The sequence below is a fragment of the Anabrus simplex genome, chromosome 4 (genome assembly GCF_040414725.1).
Source record: "Anabrus simplex isolate iqAnaSimp1 chromosome 4, ASM4041472v1, whole genome shotgun sequence".
In the NCBI taxonomy this organism is placed as follows: domain Eukaryota; kingdom Metazoa; phylum Arthropoda; class Insecta; order Orthoptera; family Tettigoniidae; genus Anabrus; species Anabrus simplex.
In genome coordinates, this window is record NC_090268.1 from 66,140,749 (window position 1) to 66,166,119 (window position 25,371).

At 41.5% G+C, this 25,371-nt stretch overlaps 1 protein-coding gene across 1 annotated transcript in view; it reads right to left on the bottom strand.

Moving 5' to 3' along the window:
- The window catches only part of ome (dipeptidyl peptidase 4 omega), a 545,964-nt gene that overhangs the window by 72,457 nt on the left and 448,136 nt on the right, over window positions 1-25,371 (bottom strand). Inside the window, exon 3 of the mRNA XM_068227167.1 lies at window positions 12,252-12,346. Coding sequence (XP_068083268.1) covers window positions 12,252-12,346 — 95 coding nt within the window. The remainder of the gene's footprint in view (window positions 1-12,251; window positions 12,347-25,371) is intronic.

Genomic DNA, 25,371 nt, shown 5'->3' on the forward strand with positions numbered 1-25,371 from the left:
TAAATAAACAGATATTTTACCTTCAGATATAAGATATACTTTTTTCAGAGTTAACTTTGTATAAATTTATGTCAGGTTTATTTTTGGTCTGATTTTGAGACTGTACCTAGGGCTTTGACTTCTATGCATACTCTCAGTGTTATTCTAAAAGAATCTCCATATCACCAAACAACAATCCTTCAATCACCAAAGTTAGAAGAATTCAATGACGGAAGAACATTCTGAAATGTTGAGTATTCTGTCTTCACCGAAATAGTTTTCCTTCAAATTTAAATAAGCATTTAATTGGCTGGTGTAATGTGATAGTATATTATTTTAATAAATAATAATAATAATAATAATAATGCTATTTGCTTTACGTCCCCGGAATTTAGTCCCGCAGGAGTTCTTTTACATGCCAGTAAATCTACCAACACAAGGCTGTCGTATTTGAGCACCTTCAAATACCACCGGACTGAGCCAGGATCGAACCTGCCAAGTTGGGGTTAGAAGGCCAGCGCCTTAACCGTCTGAGCCACTCAGCCTGGCAGTATATTATTTTGTTATTGCACATAATCCACTAATGTTCTTATAACTACTGTTCACAATTTAAGATGAGGTAGTAAGGGAAAAATGTCATATTTTGATTATACCAGTAGGTACTGTTGCATCTGGACAACCAATGTTATTGTGAATCGAGAAGGCAGTGAACTTGTAAGTTAAGTTTTAAAAACAAGGATGAATGTTGCTTTGTTGTGCTATGTGATGGCTGTAAAATTGGCTGAATCTCTAAATATACTTGCTGAGAATTCGGGGAAGGGGTGAAATGGGTAGTTCCATTGCTGTTCCAACATAATTTGGTGACCCCGACGTGATTTAATAACGCAGTTACTGGTGAGCCTCAATCTGGTTATTATAGGTCTATTATCGTAACGGAAGAAATGGAGGCAGTGCTTAACACTGGAACTTAACACTAGTGACTTTTCTTGATTAGTGGTCAAGAAAATCCATATTAAATATAATTAATTTTGCATCAATGGATGGGGCGTTAGTAACGGGTATACCTACTACTGCCGGAGCGGTCATTTTGACCGCTGTATTAATTATCGTAATAAAATATATTACAACACATACCTCTCATTGAGATATAATCATCTGCTCATAATTATCCTATCAACAACGGTAATATTAAAAAACTAAAAAATCGAACTGGGATATATTAAGAATTGTACGAACATAATTTCCGCTGCATCTCTGGTAGTGTTGTCTTTCGTCAGCTTGTCACAGTACAGTAACAAAGTCTTGTAAACCATCAGTTGCTGAGTCTATTGCATGACATTTCTGAAGATATGTCTGATGTAGAATGTAGTCCAGATATAAAGACCTAAGAAGAGAAAATGCATACGAAGATTACTACCAATCAAATGAAAACTGAGAAAGGGAGCTCCACGGAAGTCCCAGTCTCACTTATGGCTGTGACGGTATGGAACCTGCTGAATAATGATGTTCAGAGACCGACCAGAGCATTGGGATATTATGAAAGGTGCTGTTCAACCGGCCAGTATTGCTACAATAGCACTTTCTGGTCAGATTAGTAATACAATGGCAAACAATGTCACTCCTCATCATGCCTTCCTTTCTTCAGATCATGCTGAAAACTGGATTTTTCAGACTGAAGTTAAGTTGATATTAGTATTGTTATAATTATAAGCTTAACAACTTCGGTGAAATTCCTTGATTTATACCGTATTCAAATTATAATTTTGCCTCGCATAGGCTGACCACTGACGAGTTTTCAATTATTGTATTACAGCAGTAGAAACAGTAACCCAAGGCCTCTGAAACGCCCAAAATCTCACGCGTGCAAACTGAGGCGCAGAGGTCCTGTGCACAGTGCATCGGTTCCACTTGGTTCGACTCAGCTCAGACCAGGGCGTCTTCTTGGGGCGACTCGGCTAACCTCGGCTCAACTCGGCTTGGATTTGGAGTGCTACGGAGCAAGTGAGGAAGAGGGAGACAGGCAGAGCAAGTGAGACAGGCGGGGGGAAGAGGGAGAGACAGCACTATTGCTCTAAATCGAGGAGTGGGGGTCTGCACTCTGGTCAACCAAGCGAAGTCATCTTTTGCACTGTGCACCGTGCAATGCACCCTGAGAGGCCCTGCAGTAACCCGTAAAACATGGTGTTATAGGGGATGCGACAACCAAGGTAAAAGACCCCCATGGCCAGATAATGTATCATTAGGTAGTGATGGCATCACGGAGTGGACTGTAGCAGACTTTGGGAAGTCTACACCAGGTAGAATTGCTCACCATACCCCCTTGAAAGAAAATCCAGGACTTTCAAAATGGCATGTTCCTGACGACAGTGTAACGAGTATGTGGCGTCTTTTTATTGATAAATCAATACTGAAACTCATAAAGCAATGTACAGAAACAGAGGCAAAATGATGATAATGAGAAACTGAGCATACCGAGAACGAAAATATAATTATTTCAATAGCAGTCAAAATGACCGCATCGGCGGTTCAAGGTATATACTATATTCCAGCAGTTCTAGTGTTAAGAAGCGTAAAGTGGTGAGAGAATGTTTCACTAAAACTTATGACAGTTTTATACAAGAAATAGATTCTGAGAATCTGAATGAGGAATTAGTGACATTAAAGTTTTCTACGTTAGACAGGTTATGTGGCGATCTTAATAAACTAGGTAATCAAATGGCCACGTTGATGTTAGATGATGAAAATGCTGACTTTGAAACAGAATATAACACTGCAGAAACGTATAGAGAAAAAATGGATCATGTTAAGTTGAAGATGGAAACCTTTGTTACAAAATGCACTCAAGTAGGATTAGTCAATGATACCCAGTCGGTTAGTTGGTCCCTAACCTCAAGTAGGGGGAAACTTAAACTTCCCAAAATAGAGCTGAAACAATTCAGTGGAAATATAAAAGACTTTTTGAGTTTTTGGAACCAGTTTAAAAGAATTGATGAAGACAGGGATATGGAAGATGCAGATAAATTTCACTATTTGCTTCAGGCTACAGTTAGAAGGTTCACGAGCCAGAGAGATTGTAGAGAGTCTCCCCGCATCTGCTAAAAATTATAACAAAGCTATTGAAAGCTTAAAAAATAGATTTGGTAAGGAAGAATTGTAGACCGAATATTACGTGAGAGAGCTACTAGGACTCATGATAAAGAATGTAACAGAGACCCAAGCCAGGATTGAAATAGCTCATCTCTACGATAATTTAGAAGCACACCTGAGAGCATTGGAATCAATCGGGATGATATCAGATAAATACGCAGCGATGCTATTTCCACTTGTGAAATCCTGTATTCCAGAAGATCTACTTCGCGAGTAGTTAAGGAACCCTGTGGCAGTCGAACAAGAGAACGAAGAAGGTAGAATCTATGAAGACCAATTGAAACATCTTTTAGCATTCTTGGGGTGTGAAGCTGAGGGTGAAGAATGAATAGCACTAGCAAAAGCTGGCTTCAAAGTTCGTGGCGATATTAAGCAACTGGAGAACAATGGAGAGCAAGTTGACGACAATGATGTTATGATTACTGCAGCTGATTTATTTTCTGGTGAAAAGAAGAAGAGTCCTGTTGTGTGTGTCTGTTCTGTGATAAAACTCATGACAGTATGGAATGTTTCCATGCCTAAAAATTATCCCTTAGCCACAAGCATGACTTGGTGAGAAAAGGGAAAAAATGTTATCAAGCAAAAGGACTGCAAATAGAGAGTAAGTTGCATAATCTGCTCCAAAAGACATTATACAATTATGTGTCCAAATCTAGAAAATGCACAGCCAGTGTATCTAGCCAGTGTACCTCAGAGGTATTTCTTCAAACACTCATGGTAAATCTGGTTGTAAATGGCAAAAAGCAAAAAGTAAGGCTGCCAATTGACTTACGTTTACAATGATCATATATCTTGAAGAAGATTGCAGAAGAAATGAGGTGTCCACATGTAAATACTGAGATGGTAAAACACGTCGTATTTGGTGGAAGCTCAACCAAGAAAACGGAGCACCGATGTTACAGCATCTGCTTAGAAAGCTTGGAAGGAAAATATGCTGCCTACCAACGTTGAGGTACAAGACAAGCCCATAATATGTGGATCCATATCTTGACTATCATCTACGACTTGCTTGAAAGAGCTGAACCAATATAACTGATGTCGGAAATGGACATCCAGCAATTGAGATACTGTTAGGACCAGATGCTGTGGAAATGCTTTACACTGGAAAAGTTGAAGAAATGGAATGTGGGCTTACAGCAGTGGAAACTCGACTAGGATGGGTTGTAGTGGAAAGAGGACTCAGGCAACCTAACCATGCTGTGATGTTAACCACCATGCTGACACAAACCACAATTTACCAGAGCTATGAAAGTTGGATGCTTTAGAGATCCTTGATCCTTCCGAAAGTCAGACCAAGGAAGAGGAGGAAGCAGTGGTTATGGAGTACTTTCAAAAAACTGTGAAGATGGACTATGAGGGACGCTATGAAATTAGTCTACCATGGATACAGGGTAGGGAAGAGTTACCAGATAACAGGATCATTGCTGAGAAAAAATTACTATCTACAACTTCCAAACTCAGAACTGCTAATAAGTTACTAGATTACGATCGGGTCTGAAGGGTTGGCTGAAAGAAGAAAAAATTGAAGAAGAGTCAAGAAAAGAAGAGGATAGTTCAGCACATTACCTGCCTCATAGAACAGTTTTAAGGAAAATTCTACAACCAATATTAGGCCTGCTTTTGGATGCGTCTTGCAAAGCAAAGAATGGCTGTTCTTTGAATGACAATCTCTCAAAGGGTCCAAACCTGTTCGAATCGATTCCAAAAGTAATGATGGACTTCAGATTAAGAAGAATTGGAGTCATCTCTGATATTAAACAAGCTTTCATGCAAATATCAGTCAATCCAGAGGTTAGAGATTTTCTGCGAGATCTCTGGTGGGAGAGTGTGAATAAGAAGAAGATCAAGATTTTGAGACATTGTAGAGTACCATTTGGAGTAAATTTAGAAGAAGAGCTACAAGAGTTTATTGATAAGGCTACGCAGATAATGGCTGATGGAAAATTTGAATGAAGAGGGTGGGAAAATACTTGTTTCAAACATCTGGAAGAAAATATAAGGCCGTCGTCTGTGCTCGGACTCTTATGGGATAAAGTGGAAGATTCACTGTTTTGTGACGTAAGTGGAATTAGCAAGCCTCAAGGTGTAATTACACAAAGAATTTTGTTGTCTACTGCACAACAATTGTTTGACCCCATAGGTTTTAGCTTGCCAGTTACTCTTTGTCCACCTTCAAATTTGCTAATAATTGTAAGATTCCCCTTTTGAAGTGTAATCAATCAATCAAATCAATCAATCAATACTGATCTGCATTTAGGGCAGTCGCCCAGGTGAAAGATTTCCTATTTGTTGTTTTCCTAGCCTTTTCCTAAATGATTTCAAAGATTTATTGAACATCTCTCTTGGTAAGTTATTCCAATCCCTAACTCCCCTTCCTATAAATGAATATTTGCCCCAGTTTGTCCTCTTGAATTCCAACTTTATCTTCATATTGTGATCTTTCCTACTTTTATAAACGCCATTCAAACTTATTTGTCTACTAATGTCATTCCACGCCATCTCTCTGCTGACAGCCCAGAACATACCACTTAGTCGAGCAGCTCTTCTTCTTTCTCTCAATTCTTCCCAACCCAAACATTGCAACATTTTTGTAACGCTACTCTTTTGTCGGAAATCGCCCAGAACAAATCGAGCTGCTTTTATTTGGATTTTTTCCAGTTCTTGAATCAGGTAATCCTGGTGAGGGTCCCATACACTGGAACCATACTCTAGTTGGGGTCTTACCAGAGACTTATATGCCTTCTCCTTTACCTCCTTACTACAACCCCTAAACACCCTCATAACCATGTGCAGAGATCTGTACCCTTTATTTACAATCCCATTTATGTGATTACCCCAATGAAGATCTTTCCTTATATTAACACCTAGATACTTACAATGATCCCCAAAAGGAACTTTCACCCCATCAATGCAGTAATTAAAACTGAGAGGACTTTTGCTACTTGTAAAACTCACAACCTGACTTTTAACCCCGTTTATCAACATACCATTGCCTGCTGTCCATCTCACAACATTTTCGAGGTCATGTTGCAGTTGCTCACAATCTTGTAACTTATTTATCACTCTATAGAGAATAACATCATCCGCAAAAAGCCTTACCTCCGATTCCACTCCTTTCTGTGTCATGTTCATCTGTTTTGCCTACCCAGGGTGAGATGTTGTTAGATCTTAGACATCTACCTGAGGAGCAGGCTGAAAGTATTTGTAAGTTGTGTCAGTCCTTTCCTAACGTATTTTCTGATACTCTTGGTGTTACTGACCTTATCAAATATAACATTGAGGTTATGGATTCGATTCCAGTGAGGTTTCTGCCTTATAGACTGTCCCCACCTAAAATGAAGGCTCTTAAGGAAATCACTGATCAAATGTTGAAGGATGGTATTATTCGACCTTCTAAGTCAGCATATTTATCACCCATTTTACTTGTGCCAAAGCCGCAAGGTAGTTTGAGGCCTGTGATTGATTACAGGGCTTTGAACCATAAGGTGGTGTTACAATCTGTGCCCCTTCCTGATCTTCACTCTTGTTTTTCTAAGTTTTGGAAAGCGAAGTTCTTTACCATCCTTGATCTTAATCAGGCATAACCGGATAACTCTAGCTGAAGAATTGAAACATCTAACAGCTTTTGCCATGGATTGAAGCTTGTATGAGTACAACCATGTACCTTTTGGTCTACCCACAGGGGCAGCTGTTCTTATTGTACTGCTTGATAGGGTCTTCTCGAACATCAAACTTGAATAACTGTATCACTACCTCAATAATGTTGTAGTATTTTCTGAGACCTTTGGAAAACACCTAGATCATCTAAAGGAAGTGTCCGACTTGTTGGCTGAACCGTCAGCGTACTGGCCTTCGGTTCAGAGTGTCCCAAGTTCGATTCCCGGCCGGGTCAGGGATTTTATCCTCGATTGGTTAATTCCTATGGCACAGGGGCTGGGTGTATGTGTTGTCTTCATCATCATTTCACCCTCATCACGACACGCAGGTCGCCTACGGGAGTCAAATAGACAGACCTGCACCTGGCGAGCCGAACCCATCCTGGGATATCCCGGCACTAAAAGCCATATGACATTTCATTTCATTTCATCTAAAGGAAGTACTCAATCACCTTTGTAAGGCTGGGTTGACTGTGAAGTTATCCAACGTAGCTTTTGCTAAACCTTCCATGTCGTTCTTAGGGCATATTGTGTCGCCCGATGGTGTTTCCATCGATCATTCCAGAACACAGGCTATCCATGATTTCAAGCCTCCTAAGGACATCAAAGGCATTGCCAGGTTTATAGGCATGGTGAATTTCTTCAGAAAATTTATTCCTAACTTCGCTAACAGAGCGGCGCCCTTGAACTTACTCTATAGAAAAGGCATCAAATTTGAATGGGGGCCATCTCAGCAAGCCACTTTTGAAGATCTGAAACTAGCTCTTTGTAACGCACCTGTAGTAGCCATGCCAGATTTCTCTAAGAAATTCATCGTTCAAACTCATGCCTTGTCATTGGCGGTTGCCGCTGTCCTTCTTCAGGAAATGGAACTTGGAAGATGACCTATCGCCTATGCCTCTAGGACCTTATTGGCTCAAGAGGCCAAATATTCTATCTATGAACTTGAGGGTTTGGCAGTTTTGTTTGCACTAAAGAAGTTCCGACTCTATCTGGAACATGTCAAATTCGACCTAGAAATGGATAACCAAGCCTTAAGTTGGGTATTAGGTAGGGCCCGTCGTACTGGTCGTATAGCTCACTGGGCCATCAGGATTTCTGCTTTCCAATTTGATGTGAGGCATATTAGAGGATCCGAAAATGCAGTCGCCGATGGACTAAGCCGCATGTTTTCTCATGAAATGGAGACGACTGAACAGGAAGATAGTTCTTCTCTTCCCACACCCATACCTTTGGATATCAATGCTATTCTGATGGATGCCCCTTTGTTATTTCGGGACATTGAGAAATATCAACGTGAAGATCCAGTGCTGGCTCCTATAATGGAAACCCTTTCTTCTGGGGAGCATGTCGTCCCTTATGTGTTGAGGAATTGGGTTTTGTGTTGCTCTTTGAGGCACGATCAAAAGATGAAGTAGGCATTTAGGCATCTTCAAAACTTGGGAAAAAATCTGAGAGTTGTTCATTTGGAAAGGTATAGACGGTGAAATTAAAGCATTGGTAAAAGCTTGTAAATCTTGCTTACTTAATAAGCCCACCTTGTCCACTTAGCTAGATCTATTGTCATCTCATTAAGCATCTCGCCCCATGGAACATCTATATATAGACTACGTCGGACCTTTCCCACAATCCAAGGGGAATGGAAATAAATTTATTCGGGTGTGTGTAGACGGCTTCACTAGATTTTCTTGGCCGGGCTGAGTGGCTCAGACGGTTAAGGCGCTGGCCTTCTGACCCCAACTTGGCAGGTTCGATCCTGGCTCAGTCCGGTGGTATTTGAAGGTGCTCAAATACTTCAGCCTCGTGTCGGTAGATTTACTGGCACGTAAAAGAACTCCTGCGGGACAAAATTCCGGCACCTCGGCGTCTCCGAAAACCGTAAAAGAGTAGTTAGTGGGACGTAAAACAAATAGCATTATTATTATTATTAGATTTTCTTGGTTATTTCCGACTAAGCTGGCAACCACGCAGTCTATAATATCTTGTTTGAATATTATTTTTGCTTCTTTTGGTCCTTGTCAATATATAGTTTCTGATAGTGCTGAGGCATAAACGTCTAACTTATTCCATAAATTCTGTTTTGACCTGTCTATCTCACATGTAACAACTTCTGCTTATTACCCTCAACCGTCTCTGGCTGAGCGGGTCAATCGTAATCTCTGTTCTGCCTTACTTGCATTTCATCATGAAGATCATTCCAGGTAGGATACTTCTCTGCATTGGTTAGCTTTTGCTCTAAATTCGGCGGTTCATGAGTCACACAAGTTCATTCCAGCATTTCTCATGTTTAAGTTTGTTCCAAACACACCGCTCTCTAATCTTTGGTCACTTAACGATATATTATCAGAGACAATAGATCCCGATAATATTAGCGATCTATGGATGAAGGCTAAAACCAATCTTAAAGTTTCCCATGAAAAGGTTAGAGAAAGATATAATCGTGGACGGAGACCCACCAATTTAAAGGTCGGATATCAGGTGATGGTTAAAAATTTTGTTCCTGCGGGCAAGCTTGCTCACAGATTCCATGGGCCGTGCTTCATTCTAGATTTTCTAACACCGGTTACAATATTGGTCAGTAACCCAGCCATGGAGAGGATATGGACATTTAGGGTTCACCTCTCTCAGGTGAAACCTGTATAAATTCAGGGTTGGTTTACATTCGCCACTAAACATTGGCAGGGGTCGAAGGTTATCTTTCTTTTTAAGAAGTGTCATCCATCTTAAAATGTATTTAATTACAATAGGGAGGCCTTCTGCTCTTATTATAATAAGTATGTAGTGAGATTTCTCCCGTCAAACCTTCCCCTCTGATAAAAATTCCTGTAGTCCATTTCCTGGTGGCCATTACCAAGCCCCCGTCTCCTTCATCCATGCATTTCTCTCACACACTGACAATCAACGCCGCCCGCCCCTCTGCCTCCTACAAATAAAGATTGTACTCTCAAACTCCAGCAAAACAATCTTTGTCACCCAGATATTATTGTTTCATTACCCCCTCAGCCGTTGGTGGCCATGTCTCAACATCTGGCGAGCGATACCGGAGTGGAGTAAGAGCCCACTCAACTCTACTGAAGTCTCCTTCTGAACGGCGTGCCGGAGCTCCATCTTTGCAGCAAGGGTTGAAGTGCGGTAACTCCACCGCCAACTCATCTGGGGACTGCACATCTACATCTGATCTGCGGCGACCATCACCACGACTACCCCTCTCATAGTAGTGGGAGAGGTGTATTTGAGGGTACTTGGAGAGTCCGGGGGACCTCATCTGAGTATCGGCAGCGGCGGCCGGTCTTGTCGTCAAACTCAATTGGCATATCCAAGATTTCTACAATGGCCAAAAAGACTTCAAATATTGTTTTCCAAATTAATTTTCTAACAAAGACTTTCAGCAAGATATCTTTCATCATCTATAAAATTTCAATGTGAAAATTTTCTTCTTTCAAATTTCTTCTGTGTCACCCCAAGGAAGGACCTTTGGTGGGGGAGGTACACCTCATCTCCGCACATTTAAAAAAAGTGCCTTAAGGAACACTATCTCTCATACTATACGTGAAACAGCTACTGCATGAAGTTGGGACATTAATCAGAAGATGTCACTCATCAATAACAGAGTAATGTGTTATTTTGACGTTGCCTAAACTGACTGGATTTATTTGTTTTGTGTTTGTTTACTTTAAGAAGTTTGAACTTTTCTCCATTGATGTCCTCACAAAACTGTGGCCATGTACTCTGGCACACAGTGGAAGAATTAGTGATTTAAAGAAGTTTTGTGTTATTATGTTTTCTGAACTAAATTAACTTTCATTTATTTTGTTATTTCAAGGTTTGCAACACTTCTTTCTCATTCTACCAGCTTTTGAATCTGACCAATCAGGAATTTTCTGTGATTATTTTTCAGCCAATAATAGGCTTCTTGTACCTTTTGAATTTGCCAATAAAAATGGGAGGGTGTGTTTGGATTTAGTCCAGAACCCTCTCGAACCATCCCCCTGGGTATATAAGCTGCAGATTTTTCAATCTACCTTGTCTTGTTGATCACCTACTTACTGAGTGTGTGTGTTACGACAGGAGGTTCTAGTTTCTAACTATGTAACCTCCTGTTTTCTAAAATGTAAACTTTCTTTTGGCTAATGTAAAATTTCATAAAGACTTAAATTGTAAATCCGGGATAGAGAGTGCATTACCCTTTCGAGTTCCCCTTCAATTTATCTTGAGGTGATTACGATTTTGTAACCATTATTCTCCTGTAAATTACCAAGTAAATTGTTCTTCTAGTCATCTCAGTAGTGTGGGATTAGCCTCTGCATTATCGGGCCACAAGCCCAAGTAGGGTTTTAAAACCGAGTTTCAAGGAGCTCAAGTGTATGCCTCCATAGATTTTGTGTTCAGACCAGTAATTTAACCTGGTTTTCCTTTCCACGAAGGCCTAGTAGTTTGGGTAAAAGATACCCCTGTGTACAAATTGTAAATTGTAAGTTGGGCCTAGAGAGGCCAGAAATTTGTAAGATTTTTGGTGTAATGTTGCCTTGAGTGGACTGTAAGAAATTGGGAGTGCAATCTCCTTGGTTAAAGTTGGAGAGCATGTAAGCTCTTTTCTATGACTGCTAATTTTTACTGTAATATTGAGGGGTGCCTCTGGAAGGCTGTAAATGTGTATTGGTTGAAGATCTCTTGGGAGATTTCTCTCCTTATCTGTGTAAACGCTACATTGGCAACCTTGCTAATTTGTAAATTAGGGGCTTGAAGCCCAAATGTGTTAAATTCCCTATTCTGGGGTTTTCTATTCTGGTATCAAAATTGTCATTGTATCTGATATATTGGTTTTCCTTCACTATGTAAAGACTTTGTTAAGTTTTGAGATTTGAAAAGAAATATAACCTTTACTTAAAGTTTCAAGTTAATCTTTGATATAGTAGATAGACCCATTCAGCCTGCACCTTCTTTCACCTCTCTGCAATCCACAAAATCCTGGTAATAATAATAATAATCACCATCATCATCCTCTAAAATGCCAAAGTTAATGCCTTTCACTTTTCCTTATAATCTACAATATTTTATAACTTATGCTTTAGATGACTTTAAAAATGATCTGTCAGTAACATACCATAGTGTTAAAAATCAGTTCAGGTTCTAATTTTATAGGCAAAGGAACTTCTTGGTGAGTGTTGATATAAATAAATACATTATAATGTGTTATTTAACATACAAAATGAGATACCTATACCTTTGCATTAAGTGGGATCATGAGGATGCTGCTGAATGATTAACACATTTTATATTACTGAAGAGTAGCATGTGGATGGAATATTGCATAGACTAAAGAATAGGACATCTGGACAATATTTTCTAAATATGAACCAATGAGAAGGTTGAAATTTTGTTCTAGATGACATTTTAAGGTCATTTAAACAAAGATTATTTAGTACTATTGTATTTGCAAACTCATGATGTAATGATAATTTCACTTACTAGAGATTCAGTCTTGATAAGAACTCGTCCCTTGTTTGTTAAGACGTTATACAGCACTGGTCGACCCGATTCATCTCTGTACAAAAATTCGTTATCTGGGAACACATATGAATAACAAAATTACATAGAAAAGGGTGAGAACAACCATCTTATGCACTGAATTTTATTTAGATCTGGAAAAGGATATCACACAATAAAAGTTATAGAGAACAAAGGAGTTTCAAGAGTGCTTTCTTGGGTATGGACAAAAGAATACTACGCATGTGTGGTGGAATTCTTTTTAAAAAATCAGGAAGTCATTCAAATGACTTTTATATATGGTACAATGGTTGATGTAAATTTTCCAAGTTGGGTAGTTTGATTCCCCAGCCTATGCTTGTGGAATTTTTGAAATGGAAAGTCATATTCCATAGTTTGATGATGATGATGATGCTTGTTGTTTTAAGGGGCCTAACATCGAAGGTCATCGGCCCCTAATGGAACGAAATGAATGACATGAGACATGAAGTTAAAATTTTAAAAAGTATCCACTGACTAGAGTTAAAAAAGAATGGTGATGAAGAAAAATGAGGGTGAGATTAAAACAGTCAGTGGATCTAATACGCAATGCCTTATGTTCTATTAAAATAAGAGAAAGGACAGGAAATTGAAGGAATAAGGCATTGCCCAGTAATACAGATATTAACACATAATTTACGTTAGACGTTCAAATAACACATTAAAATGCGCAACACAAAATAAAATGAAGTCAATGAAATAAAAGCGCAACTGACATAAACAACACTAGGACAAAGGACAACATCACACACGATAAAACAGACCGCTATCCCTCATAAAGCGGATGACGAGGTCTGCTGACTGCTCGTCATCGCGCAAGATAAGGGAGATAGTACTCGGAAGGTTAATACTACGGCGCAGATCGACCAGGTCCACGCACTCCGTAAGGATGTGTACCACGGTAAGATGGTCGCCGCAGGTACACACCGGAGGGGGTTCTCCTTTCAGTAGATGGGAGTGCGTCAAGATACCGTGGCCGATCCGAAGGCGACATAATACCACGGCTTCCCTCCGCGAAGCCCGCAGGGAAGTCCTCCATACCTTCGTTGTTCCTTTTATCGCTCTCAGCTTATTGGGAAGTGGGATGGCCTGCCACTCCATCTCCCAATGAGACATAACCAGATGTCTCAGCTGAGAGCGAATATCACTTGCTGGAACCTTGAAAGGCAACGGGGGCAGTGTAACTGCCTCCTTGGCAGCCTGATCTGCTAACTCGTTTCCCTCTATGCCCATGTGGCTGGGGAGCCACACAAACGTAATTCTGGTGCCGGCATCCGAACACCCGGCCAGCAGGTCTTGGATCCGCTGCACCAGAGGGTGTCGAGGGAAACAGGTATCAATAGACTGAAGCGAACTCAAGGAGTCAGTACACACAAGAAAGTGTCGGCGCTGATTGTCTAATGCGTACCGCAGAGCCTCACAGATAGCATAGAGCTCTGCCGTGTACACACTACAGGTATCCGGGAGAGCAAAAAGAAACCGATCATTGTCGACAACGAACGCACAGCCCACCTTCGTATCTGTCCGTGAACCATCCGTGTAAACGACGACTGAACCTGGATAGCGGCCAAGAACGGACAGGTAGATCCTCCGATAAATCGAAGGGTCCGTGTCTCCTTTCGGGCCAGTGTGCAAGTCCAGGATGATTTCAGGTCGTCGCACAACCCACGGAGGTACCCCACTTGGTTGTCTGACAAGGCAAGGAATCGAAGGTACGTCAAACAATTCATAACTGCTATCCAAGCGTATCCCAACCGCCCGCGTCGCACGTGGATGAGCAACGTACAACAAGCGGTTGCCATTGTTGAAGACGCAGGGATAGCTCGGATGAAGTGGCATCTGTCGCAAATTTGCAGCATATGTAAGTAGTAGTTGCTGGCGCCTCAGGTGTAGAGGCAGCACACCAGACTCAGCGAGCAGGCTAGCGATGGGGCTAGTACGAAAAGCTCCCGTCGCCAACCTAACCCCGCTGTGGTGGATACTGTTCAGCTTCGCAAGAACGCTTGGTCTTGCGGAGCCATATGCTGCACTGCCGTAGTCTAACCGGGATAAAATGTGTGCCCGATAGAATCGCAGGAGCACCACGCGGTCAGCCCCCCAATTAGTGCTGCTAAGAAACTTCAAGAGGTTAAGCCTCTTGGTGCATTGCACTTTTAGCTCCCGCACGTGTGGCTCCCACGATAATTTACTGTCAAAAAGGAGCCCAAGAAATCGGTAGGTGTCAACAACTGGAAGAACGACATTTCCTAGATAAAGCTCAGGATGAGGGTGAAGAGTACGTTGACGACAAAAGTGGACAACGGAGGTCTTTGCGGCAGAAAACCGAAAGCCATGTTCTAAGGTCCACTTCTCCACCCTCCTAATAGCTTGCTGTAACTGTCGCTCTGCGACTGCCATACTGCACGAGCTGTAGTGCAGAGCAAAATCATCCACATATAGGGACGGTATTACGGCTGGACCAGCAGCAGCGACAATACCGTTTATGGCAATCGCGAACAGAGTGACACTAAGAACCGATCCCTGTGGGACTCCGTTTTCTTGAACGTGGTATTGCGAATATGTCCTCCCTACTCGGACACGGAATAGACGGAGGGACAAAAAATTCGCAATAAATACCGGCAAGTTACCTCGGAATCTCCATTGATGCAGGACTGAAAGGATGCCATATCGCCAGGTGGTGTCGTAGGCCTTCTCCAAGTCAAAGAAGACAGCTACCAAGTGCTGTTTGCGGAGAAACGCATCCTGGATAGAGCTCTCCAGGCGTACCAAGTGGTCTGTAGTGGATCGAGCGGCTCGAAATCCACATTGGTACTCGGACAAAAGTCCTTGTTTCTCCAGACACCACACGAGTCTGCGATTTACCATCCTCTCAAATAGCTTACACAGGCAATTTGTAAGACAAATCGGTCTGTAACTTCCTGCATACTTAGGATCTTTGTCAGGCTTGAGGACAGGGATGACTATGCCCTCTCGCCACTGAGACGGAAAATCACCCTCTGTCCAGATTCGGTTGAACACACGAAGGAGATATAGTAAACTATCATCACTAAGGTGTTTCAACATCTGGTTATGGATGTTGTCCGGTCCAGGAGACGTGTCCTTGCAAAGCGCTAAGGCGCTGCGGAGTTCCCACTCCGTAAAGGGCACGTTGTAGTCCTCTGAATCATGGGTGGCAAAACTAAGGTGATGACGTTCTGCCTCACGCTTCAGAGGGAGGAAATCAGGATTGTAATTCCCGGAGCCAGAGACATCCGCGAAATGACTAGCGAGATGATTAGCAATCGCGAGGGGATCAGTGGCGACACTGCCTGCAATGGAAATTCCCGGTACAGCAGATGATCCTTGAATACCCGAAATTCGTCGAAGTTTCGTCCACACTTGAGATGATGGAGTATGTGACGTCATGGACGACACATATCTCTCCCATGAAGCCTTCTTACTTTGTCGAATAAGAACTCGCGCCTTAGCGCGGAGTTTCTTAAATGTTACCAAGTTGGCCACAGTAGGCTGTCGACGGTAACGTTTATGAGCGCGACGGCGTTCTTTGATAGCTGCTGCTATTTCATCGTTCCACCAAGGAACGAGTTTTCGGCGAGGAGCCGCCGAGAAAAACGGAATGGACTCCTCAGCAGCAGCAAGAATAACTTGGGTGACGTAAGTTATTTCCTCGCCGACGGTCCGCCTGACATCATCGTGAAAGACAGCTAGTGATGTGTACTTTGGCCAATCAGCATGTTTAAGAATCCATCGAGGGGGAGCCTCGACGGGTTTATGTTTCAACAAAGTAAGAATAATGGGAAAATGGTCACTGTCACAGAGATCATCGTGTGCATTCCACCGAAACAGTGGAACCAACGTTCGGCTGCATAGACTTACGTCTATGCGAGAGTATGTGCCGTAACGTACACTAAAGTGAGTTGGTTCCCCTGTGTTCAAAATACATAAATCCAGATCTGTTATAAGTGTTTCCAACTCTCTTCCTCGGGAACAAGGCGTCTCAGAGCCCCATATGGGGTGATGGGCGTTAAAATCGCCCAATAAGAGGAAGGGTTGTGGAAGCTGATCTATAAGATCAGCGACATCATTGATGTTCAGATGCTGGCCGGGTGGAAGATAAACATTACACACTGTTGCTATGACAGGCAGCGAGACGCGGACAGCTACAGCCTCTAGAGGGGTTCGTAATGGAACCTCTTCGCTGTAGCTATCAGAACGTACAAAAATGCCAACGCCTCCGGAAGCCCGGTGAGCATAGTATCGTTCTGTCGAGTATAGTTTGAAATGCCTCAAGACCATATGATGACCAGGTCTGAAATTGGTCTCCTGAAGACAGACTATACTCGCTGCGTACTCACTAATAAGCTGACGTAACTCAGCAAGATGCCTGTCATAACCGTTACAATTCCACTGTAACAGTGCCATAGTGTGGACTATAAAAGGAGTGTTAGGTTATGAGCGAAAAAATGCTCGTAAGCCTAAACACTATCTAGTTCTACATCCGTAGATGTAGAGGACAGTGCGACATCCATTCCGTCATCGAAAGATGGCAGGGGTGTCGCCCAGAACTTCGACGCTTTTCGGGCGCGAGGGGGTCCCCTACGAGGAGAGCGCGCCGGTTTTGGAGCAGGAGTGCCTCCTGGCGCAGACTCATATCCCCCAGATGGGGGGCATGACTTCTCCTTCGCAGGGGAAGTCCGAGAGCGCTCAGGACGGGCGCTCTTCTTCCCCTTCTTTTTTTCGAGTTTAGACGGGCTGGGAGATGGTTTCCCAGCCCTGGTCGACGATGCCGCCTCCGCCGGCTGGGGCACGACTTTCGTCGACCTCCTAGGGGGGGGAGACTTAGTCTTCCCCCCTTGCTGTGCCGGCGGGGAACTGCCAGCCGGCACAGACTTCTGGTTGGTCGAAGGTGGGGTGGTCCCCCCCTTCGAGCTTTGACTATTCGCGACGTTGCTGGGAGCAGCAACAGTCGCCTTGGGCGCAGCGGTCTGGACAGGTGTCTTGGTCGTAAATGACGAACCTGGAAGACTCTGAGCTATCAAGCTATAGTCGAGTGTACGGGCAGGTGTATTCATAGAATGAAACTTACGGCGCGCTTCCTGGTAGGAAAGACCATCCAGGGTCTTGATCTCCTGGATCTTCTTCTCACTCAGGTATGTCGGACAATTCCGATCCCGAGGAGAATGAAAACCGGAGCAGTTAGTGCACTTGTATGGAGTTGTGCACTCCTCCGCGCCGTGAGCTACTCGTCCACATGTACCACATACAGCCTGATTCGAACAGCGAGATACCATATGTCCGAATCGCTGGCATTGATAGCATCGCATAGGAGGCGGGATGTACGGCCTCACATCGCAACGATAAGTTGTTACCTTGACTTTCTCTGGTAACACTGACAACTTGAAAGAGACAATGAAGGCACCAGTGGCAACGTCTTCACCGTTGACCTTGCGCGTAATGCGCCGGACGTGTGTCACGCCACGGTTCTTCATGTCTTCCATCAACTCGTCGTCAGTGTTCAAAATAAGGTCGCGGTGAAAGATGACTCCGCGAACCAGGTTCAAGGACTTATGCTCCTCCACTTTGACGGGGATTTCGCCAAAGTGCTCGCACTTAAGCAACTGATCAGCTTGCAGTGCTGTACGAGTCTTTAGAAGCAAACTACCGTTGCGCATTTTCTTAAGTTCCTCCAGTTCGCCGTAGACGCCTTCGATGTGCCTACTAAAAAGGATCGACTTCACCAGCTTAAAATCCTGCCCATCGGTTCTGGTAGCGACCAGAAACCTAGGGAAGCTGGATCCCATTCCTTCACGCTGCGCATGTTCCCAGGGAGTTGAACCTCTCAGGGAAGCAAAAGTTAAAGACTTAGGTGGGCGACCACCTTGTGAGAGCCGACTTCGTTTGGAAGCCATGCCCGATAGCATCCTCCCCGAATGCCACCCACTCCGATCAGGGGTCTCTGTAGCCGAACCAAGCAGCCAAGGCAATACCCACCTGGTCGTAGCAGGTATTGCCCGGGGTCCGATGTTGAACGATGCCTAATACGGGATGACCGAGGCAATGAGCACTAGGACTCCCTTCCTCCGGTCACCCGCAATAGCATGTACCCCATAGCGTGTACAGAGCACTAACAATAGAAAAAATAAATAAAAATAATTAATAATAATATGTCCTTCTGGCATTCGGCTGTGCGGGGACCTGCGTTGTCAGGCGGATACCACTGCCCGGGTACATGATACTCCCACCCGCTGCGTCCTGGGTGGTTGCTGGCACGGGCTTTCGAGCGTAGTCGCACACATAGGAGCTCCATCGCCGGGCAGCACGCACATCAAATTTTGAATGGTCTACATCTGACCCTCGGAAAAATAATAAAAAATAAAGAGGGGACCATGGCCACATGACCCTTTAAGTCGCCTTCTACGACAGGCAGGGATTACCTATGGATGTATTCAGCCTCTCCCATCCACAGGAGGTCCATCACATTATTCCAAACCGCAATCCATGTCCACGCCAAGGTCGCCCCTTTTTGTCGCCTCTTACGACAGGCAGGGGATACCGCGGGTGTATTCTACATGTGCGTCCCCCACCCGCAGGGGGTAGTGTGTTTGGTCCGCGAGAGGTATTTTATTTCCCTCAAGTCCGCCGGCAAACCGGTTAGGACCCCCCTATCCGCCACCTGGGACGCGCCACGTGGGAGTATCACCTCTCCCCCTACTACGCCACCGTAGTAGGTTCGTGGTCCATAGTTTGAATTCCATGGTTTTTCTTTTGTTGTTGTTACATGATGTAGGAGGCTTGGAACATCTTGATCAATAGTTCCATGTGCTTAAGTGTGAATGGAAATTTTGTGAGAACAAGAGTTGCTAAGTAATTAATTGGGACTGATAAGAACATCTTGAGTACCATCCTAGTGTTCACATGGAGATAAAAATTAGAAATCATGCTCATACATAGCCCATCAAGGGCATATCAGAAAGCCAGATATCCTGTACCCTACCTGAAAATATTGGAGAGTCACATATAGTAACAATAATGGCTTTTTCTGCCTCATACATTCCACAGGTTATTATCTGATCTCATAAAATAAAAGAAACATGGAGCCTTGCTTTATGAGTAGGACTGAAATCATTGGATGAGAGAGAGCTGAATCACCTGTGGTTAAGCGCAAGAGATACTACCCCTACAGTACAAAGCAAGCATACAACAGCAAAGCTCTTCATCTGAAGATGAATGCAGCCAAAGTTACCAAATACTGTATATAGAATATCTTTAAAAAAAAAAAGTTTGTTATAAAGTATTCAAAAGATTTGTGGTTTTGTGGGATAAAGGACTTGAAAGATGCACCAAATTTAATTGCACAACACAGGACACAAATCCTAATCTGAATTTGTGAAATTGCAGATTACATCCTGAAAGATTGAAAATTGTAATGAATCAAGATACAAGTTGTTTCAGGCTAAAGGTAGAGGACAGTTTTGGTCTAGTTGTGAACAAGTCACCATACAGACTGGTAGTGTTTCTGTACTGCCATGTGGTGTATTCACATTGATATGAATAGGATTCACTGATCTGTCAAATCATGCAATTGAATGACAGCCACTATAAAAGCCTCCTTTTTGACTACCTGGGAACTCTTACTACACTTCATGTTTCCTGACAGTGTCTGGTTATTCCACCAGGCTAATCCACTATCTCATAATATTGAGGTTTCCCAGGGATGGTTTGAAAAACATTGTGGGGGAGTTTCTATATATGGTGTAACCACCAGATTTGCTAGACAATGATCCAATCAAGTATTTATGACATTTGATGGAGGGGTCCCAAGATTATGCATCTGCAAATACCAAGAACTGTGGGAAGCAATCCATACATGGTTTGACATCTCTTTGGAGATTTTCAATCTGGAATCAAGTATAATATCCAGTTGTTGCATTTGTTAGACAGGTATCCCATAACTTTTGGAATGCCAAAATATGCTTTCTCTGGTACAGTGGAAGAGGGCAATGTGGTCAACACTACACCTTAATCAGCCAGAATCCTTCAGAGAAACCTCCCATCATTCTTAAGAAATGCCAGAAGTACAGAATTTTGGCCTGAAATGGTGTCTTTCAAAGTGTGACGTGACGTGACGTGGCGTGACGTGATGTGATGTGATGTGAAAGGTCCCTGTGAGAAATGCAAATGATTATATAAATTTTCATTACAAACATTACTAATGTTACTCAATGGAAATACTACTTGTAGTATTGACTAGTACAAGAAAACAAATCAATGGCAGTTACTACCCAAGGATAACAGCTTTAAGGACAATATCTTTAAGTGGTGTTAGCTTGTCAAAATGATTTATCATATACTATAGTTTTGTCTCTGAATTACATTGCGTACTGCTATCCTACCTTGAAGATAAAATGTCATTGTTTTTTTTTTTATGATTTGTTTTATGTTGCACCAACACAGACAGGTCTTATGCCAACGATGGGATAGGAAAGGCCTCGGAGTGAGAAGGAAGTGGCCGTGGCCTTAATTAAGGTACAGCTCCGGCATTTGCCTGGTGGGAAAATGGGAAATGTCAAATGAGCTTAATACAAAGAGGGATTATCATATACTGATTGAACAATTCCCCACTTCTGAGAGTAAACACAAAGCACATGTAAGTTCTGGAGATTGAGGAATTGGATATCAAAGAGGACAGGCAGAAGGAAAGGCTGAAAATAAGGAACACATTTTGTCCATCTCACAAAGAAAATGTAGCCTATGTACTATTCTAATTATAATTTTAAAGTGTGAATCTACCTTTCACAATCATTGTAAATTCAAACAATAAACAGCATCATATAAATTATTCTATATTCTCAAGTTATCCATCACCATTACTGTTACCACACCATCACTTACCACCACCATAAATACCTTCAGAAAATAATGAGGAATTTTTGTAAGTGTTCACATCTAGCATATCATTCTACTGCCTATCACATGAGTTGAAGGGTAAGTCAGTGCTCCATTAGCATGCCATTATGTGCTGAATTGCAATTATTGTTAAAATGTAAGAAAGGTTTGTACAACATACTACCATAAAGTGTTTGTGAGCAAAGTTTATTCCACAAGTTAAATAAAACAAGTCATAACATGGCATAGAACTGCTATTATGAGGTTGAGACATAAAACAAGGAGGCATTATTAGATTGGTTGGCTGAAAAATTCTCTCTGGGACAAAAACAGTTACAAGACAAGGCAGGCCAAGGATAATCCTCTATACTGGATGATAATGCTTTTGGACATCTGTGGAGACAAATCCTTGCTCTGCAGTCATAGAATGTGGCAGTGTATCAGTGTCAACTGTTTCAAAGATCTAACATCTCCATCAAATTTGTAAGATTAAGACCTAAATTTGTTGTCTGACATGAAATAGAAACAACACCAACAGAAGATTCTCCTTTGCTGGAGGAGGTGTCTGGAAAAATTTAATGCTGATGCACAGTATTCTTTGGTGAGTCATCAGAGTGCTTTATGTGACATTTGTTTCTGAAATAAAATAAAAAGAAATTTCTTTTGATGGTAACTATATGTCTTGCCTTAAAATTCTCTTTTTTTTTTTTTTGCTATTTGCTTTACGTTGCACCGACGCAGATATGTCTTATGGCGACGAAAATTCTCCTTTCAATTGCAGTTTTGTTAATATTTGAAGATCTATTTTCATAATATTGCTGGATATTTGATCTGATATTTTAACCACTGCAATACAGCAGCATGAACTTTCAATGAATATAGTTTCATTTCATTTCTGTCCTTAATGATTTTTGTTAGTGTGTGTTATCCTGGTATTGCTGGTTTTTCTGTAAATCTCCTCATTTCCAACATATGAAAGGGATCAGCACAGGCTAAATGTTATCCTGTCACTGCTAAAGTTACCCAATCAGATCGCTTCGCGAAGGTGAATTAAATAATAGTTGCTGATGTTGGCCATATTCAGGTGAAAGCACTCAAATTATGTCCTTTATTCACCATAAAAAAGAGTTTCAAATTCCATATTAATAATAATTATAGCTGGATAAGTATCGCTGGTTTTTATGGAAATCTCCTCATTTCCAGCATATGAAAGGGATCAGAAATCTTGTATAATTCCTGAGTTTCTTCTTTTTTAAGGGTGAAATTTATGAAATACTTCCTCAGTAATGACAAATCTCAATGATATGCAGTACAGAGCATGCACAGAGCATATGTACCTTAAGAACCAGGCTTAACTTCATATAATACTCTTTTTTTATTTCTAGATCCATGTGCAATCAAAGGGTCTCAGAAGACGAGGATAGCAAATACAGCAAGATGATGTATATGAATGATTCTAAGATAAGTGTCCACAAAACAAAGCTAGAATAATAAACCAAATATACCAGATAAAGGGGAGTTATGGTTAATTGTTATTCACAGCAATAGAATAATTTTAAATTTAAATTTAGTTCATGCTTTTTTTTCTAAGTTTATACATGGATTCTTTGTTTGTAGTATGATTTTGTTTTTTTTGTTATAAGTTTAAGTTATTTAGTAACATACTGTATGTTAATTGTCCACATCCACATGCAGACTGCTAGAAGATGTGCTCAAAAACATGCTGTGCAGAATGTCTATAGATTGTCACAAGTAAATATTAATAAATGCAGTAATATTATGCTGATGATAATGCTTAAATTATCTAGTTAATTTCTTATGTAAATCCATAGTATTTCTGTTTACCATTGACATAGTATCAGTAATAATGGACTTAATACCACATGAGATTTTATCCATATTTCAAACAATTTATTATAGAAGATAAGTAATTTTAATTGTTATTAACTCGATTGTATGTGAAATTAATCTGATGAACCCTAACTTACCACTGCTTACTTGACCAGGGCATAACATCTAGCAGTTTTTGTCATTGTTGTTTTGTTTTCCTGTGTTGCATAAACAGGGGCAAACATTTACAGTAATATATAAATTGCCATTAAATACTCTGTTATTTAACACTCAATAGGTTGGTCCCTCAACACATTAAAATATTTTTACATATGTACATTTACACCTTGTAAATAATACAAGTCTAATAACTTGCACTGTGAGGAAAAAACACTTAAATTACTATAAAAAAATCAAAGCAGGATGGCAATTTCACTCTACACCGTGAACATGAAATTTTGACTAGGTGTCAATGAAGTTGTCGAGACCCCTCTGTCCACTATGGCATTAGGAGGTACTGTAGTATCTTGTGAATGCTTGTAAGTATTTGCAAAAGGGAAAGGATCTGATGGTTCTCCAGCTGGTACCAAAAAAATAAAGCTGGTTTAATTTCATCTATTTACTCATTAACTTGTTTGCATTTAATTAGCAGGATGAAGAATTCCTTACACGGTATCTCTTTTCCACAAGGAAAAGTCCATCATAAGGATGTGACAGTAGTTTCTTCACTTTGTCATTTCTCAAGAAGAGATGACTACATTATATGAAATCTTTACATAAAAATACAACTTCTGATAGTTTCATGCTGGGTAGGAATAAGTTTGAGTACTGTCATCTGATTTTGTAATTTGGATACAAAGGTGCCTGAGTCAGCTGTTGTCACTGGCATTTCAAAGAACTCCCCAGATAGTTTAATAGTCTTCTCATATACCTTCTGTGCTGCAGAATAATCAGAATTTTCTTTTAGAACTGCTTACAATCCAAGAAGCACTGTAGGCAAGATATCTGTCCATTTAAGGGAACTTTGCCTTGATGGCATTTCTATATAGACATTCATTTTTTCCATTGCCTTGTGGGTGGCAGGCTGTAGTGTGCTTCAGTTTAGTACAACAAGACACTGATAGCTTCTTTTTTTCCATTGCCTTGTGGGTGGCAGACTGTAGTGTGCTTCAGTTTAACACCACAAGACACTGATAGCTTCTTACAAAATGTTGCCATCCAGTAGGAGTAGGAAGATTTAGTGGCTGAGTCTGTTGGGATATTTTGTATTGGAATGACTTCCATCCAGGACGTATAACAATTGATGCATGTTAGACTGCAAATGTTTCCATCTGATGGTGGTAATGGTTCAACAATATCCACCATGCACAATACTAAATCTTTCATCAGGTTCATGAAATGCTATTAACTTAAATTGTGTTTGTCTCGTTACTTTGTATTTCTGGTAGTGGATGCATGCTTGGGCCCATTTACAAACACCAATTTTTATATTCAGCCAAATTAACCTAGTATCATTTCTTTCACAGATAATTTCACACCTGGATGCAATGCGTTATGAATTTGTTGGAACATCTGCTTAAGGAAAGACTTCAGGATGCAGGGTCTTATACTGTTGGTACAGATGTCACACCACAATACATTCCCTGATGATGATGTTCATTTATAGAATGTCAATGAGTTATTTTCTTCAATCAGTGTATTTAGTTCTTGATCCTGTAATTGCTTTTTCGCAATTTTATAGTAATCGATCACAGATATTACTTCCATCCTGGACAAGGTGTCAGCTATGATGTTGTCTTTTCCACTGATGTGCTAAATGTCGATAGTGAATTGAGAAATGTAATTAATGTGTTGCAGTTATCTTGGTGATGTTTTTTTGTTCTTGTGAAGAAATGCTTATGTTAACTGCTTGTGGTCCATGAAGACTGTAAAATCTCTTCCTTCTGGGAGGTATTTAAACTGATTTCTCTCTCTTTCTTAGCATTAATCCCGACTTGCAGGGTCTGCTGCTTTGCTACATCTCCTCCATTTCTGTCTGTCGTTGACATCTTCTGGTGTTAAGCCAACACTGTGCATGTCTGCCCTGATGTTGTCAGTCCATCTCTTTGCCGGTCTTCCTCGTGGTCTTGTTCCCTCTGGGTTGATGTGGAGCGCTGTTTTGGCAACTGAGTCGTCCTGTTTTCTCATGACGTGGCCGTACCAGCGGAGACGGGCTTCCTCACTTTGTCTATGATGGGCGCGACACCAAACCTTTGCCGGACGTCCGTGTTCCTTATGTGGTCACATCGGGTCAGCCCCATGGACCATCGAAGCATCTTCATCTCCATGGTTGTCAACATTTGCTCCT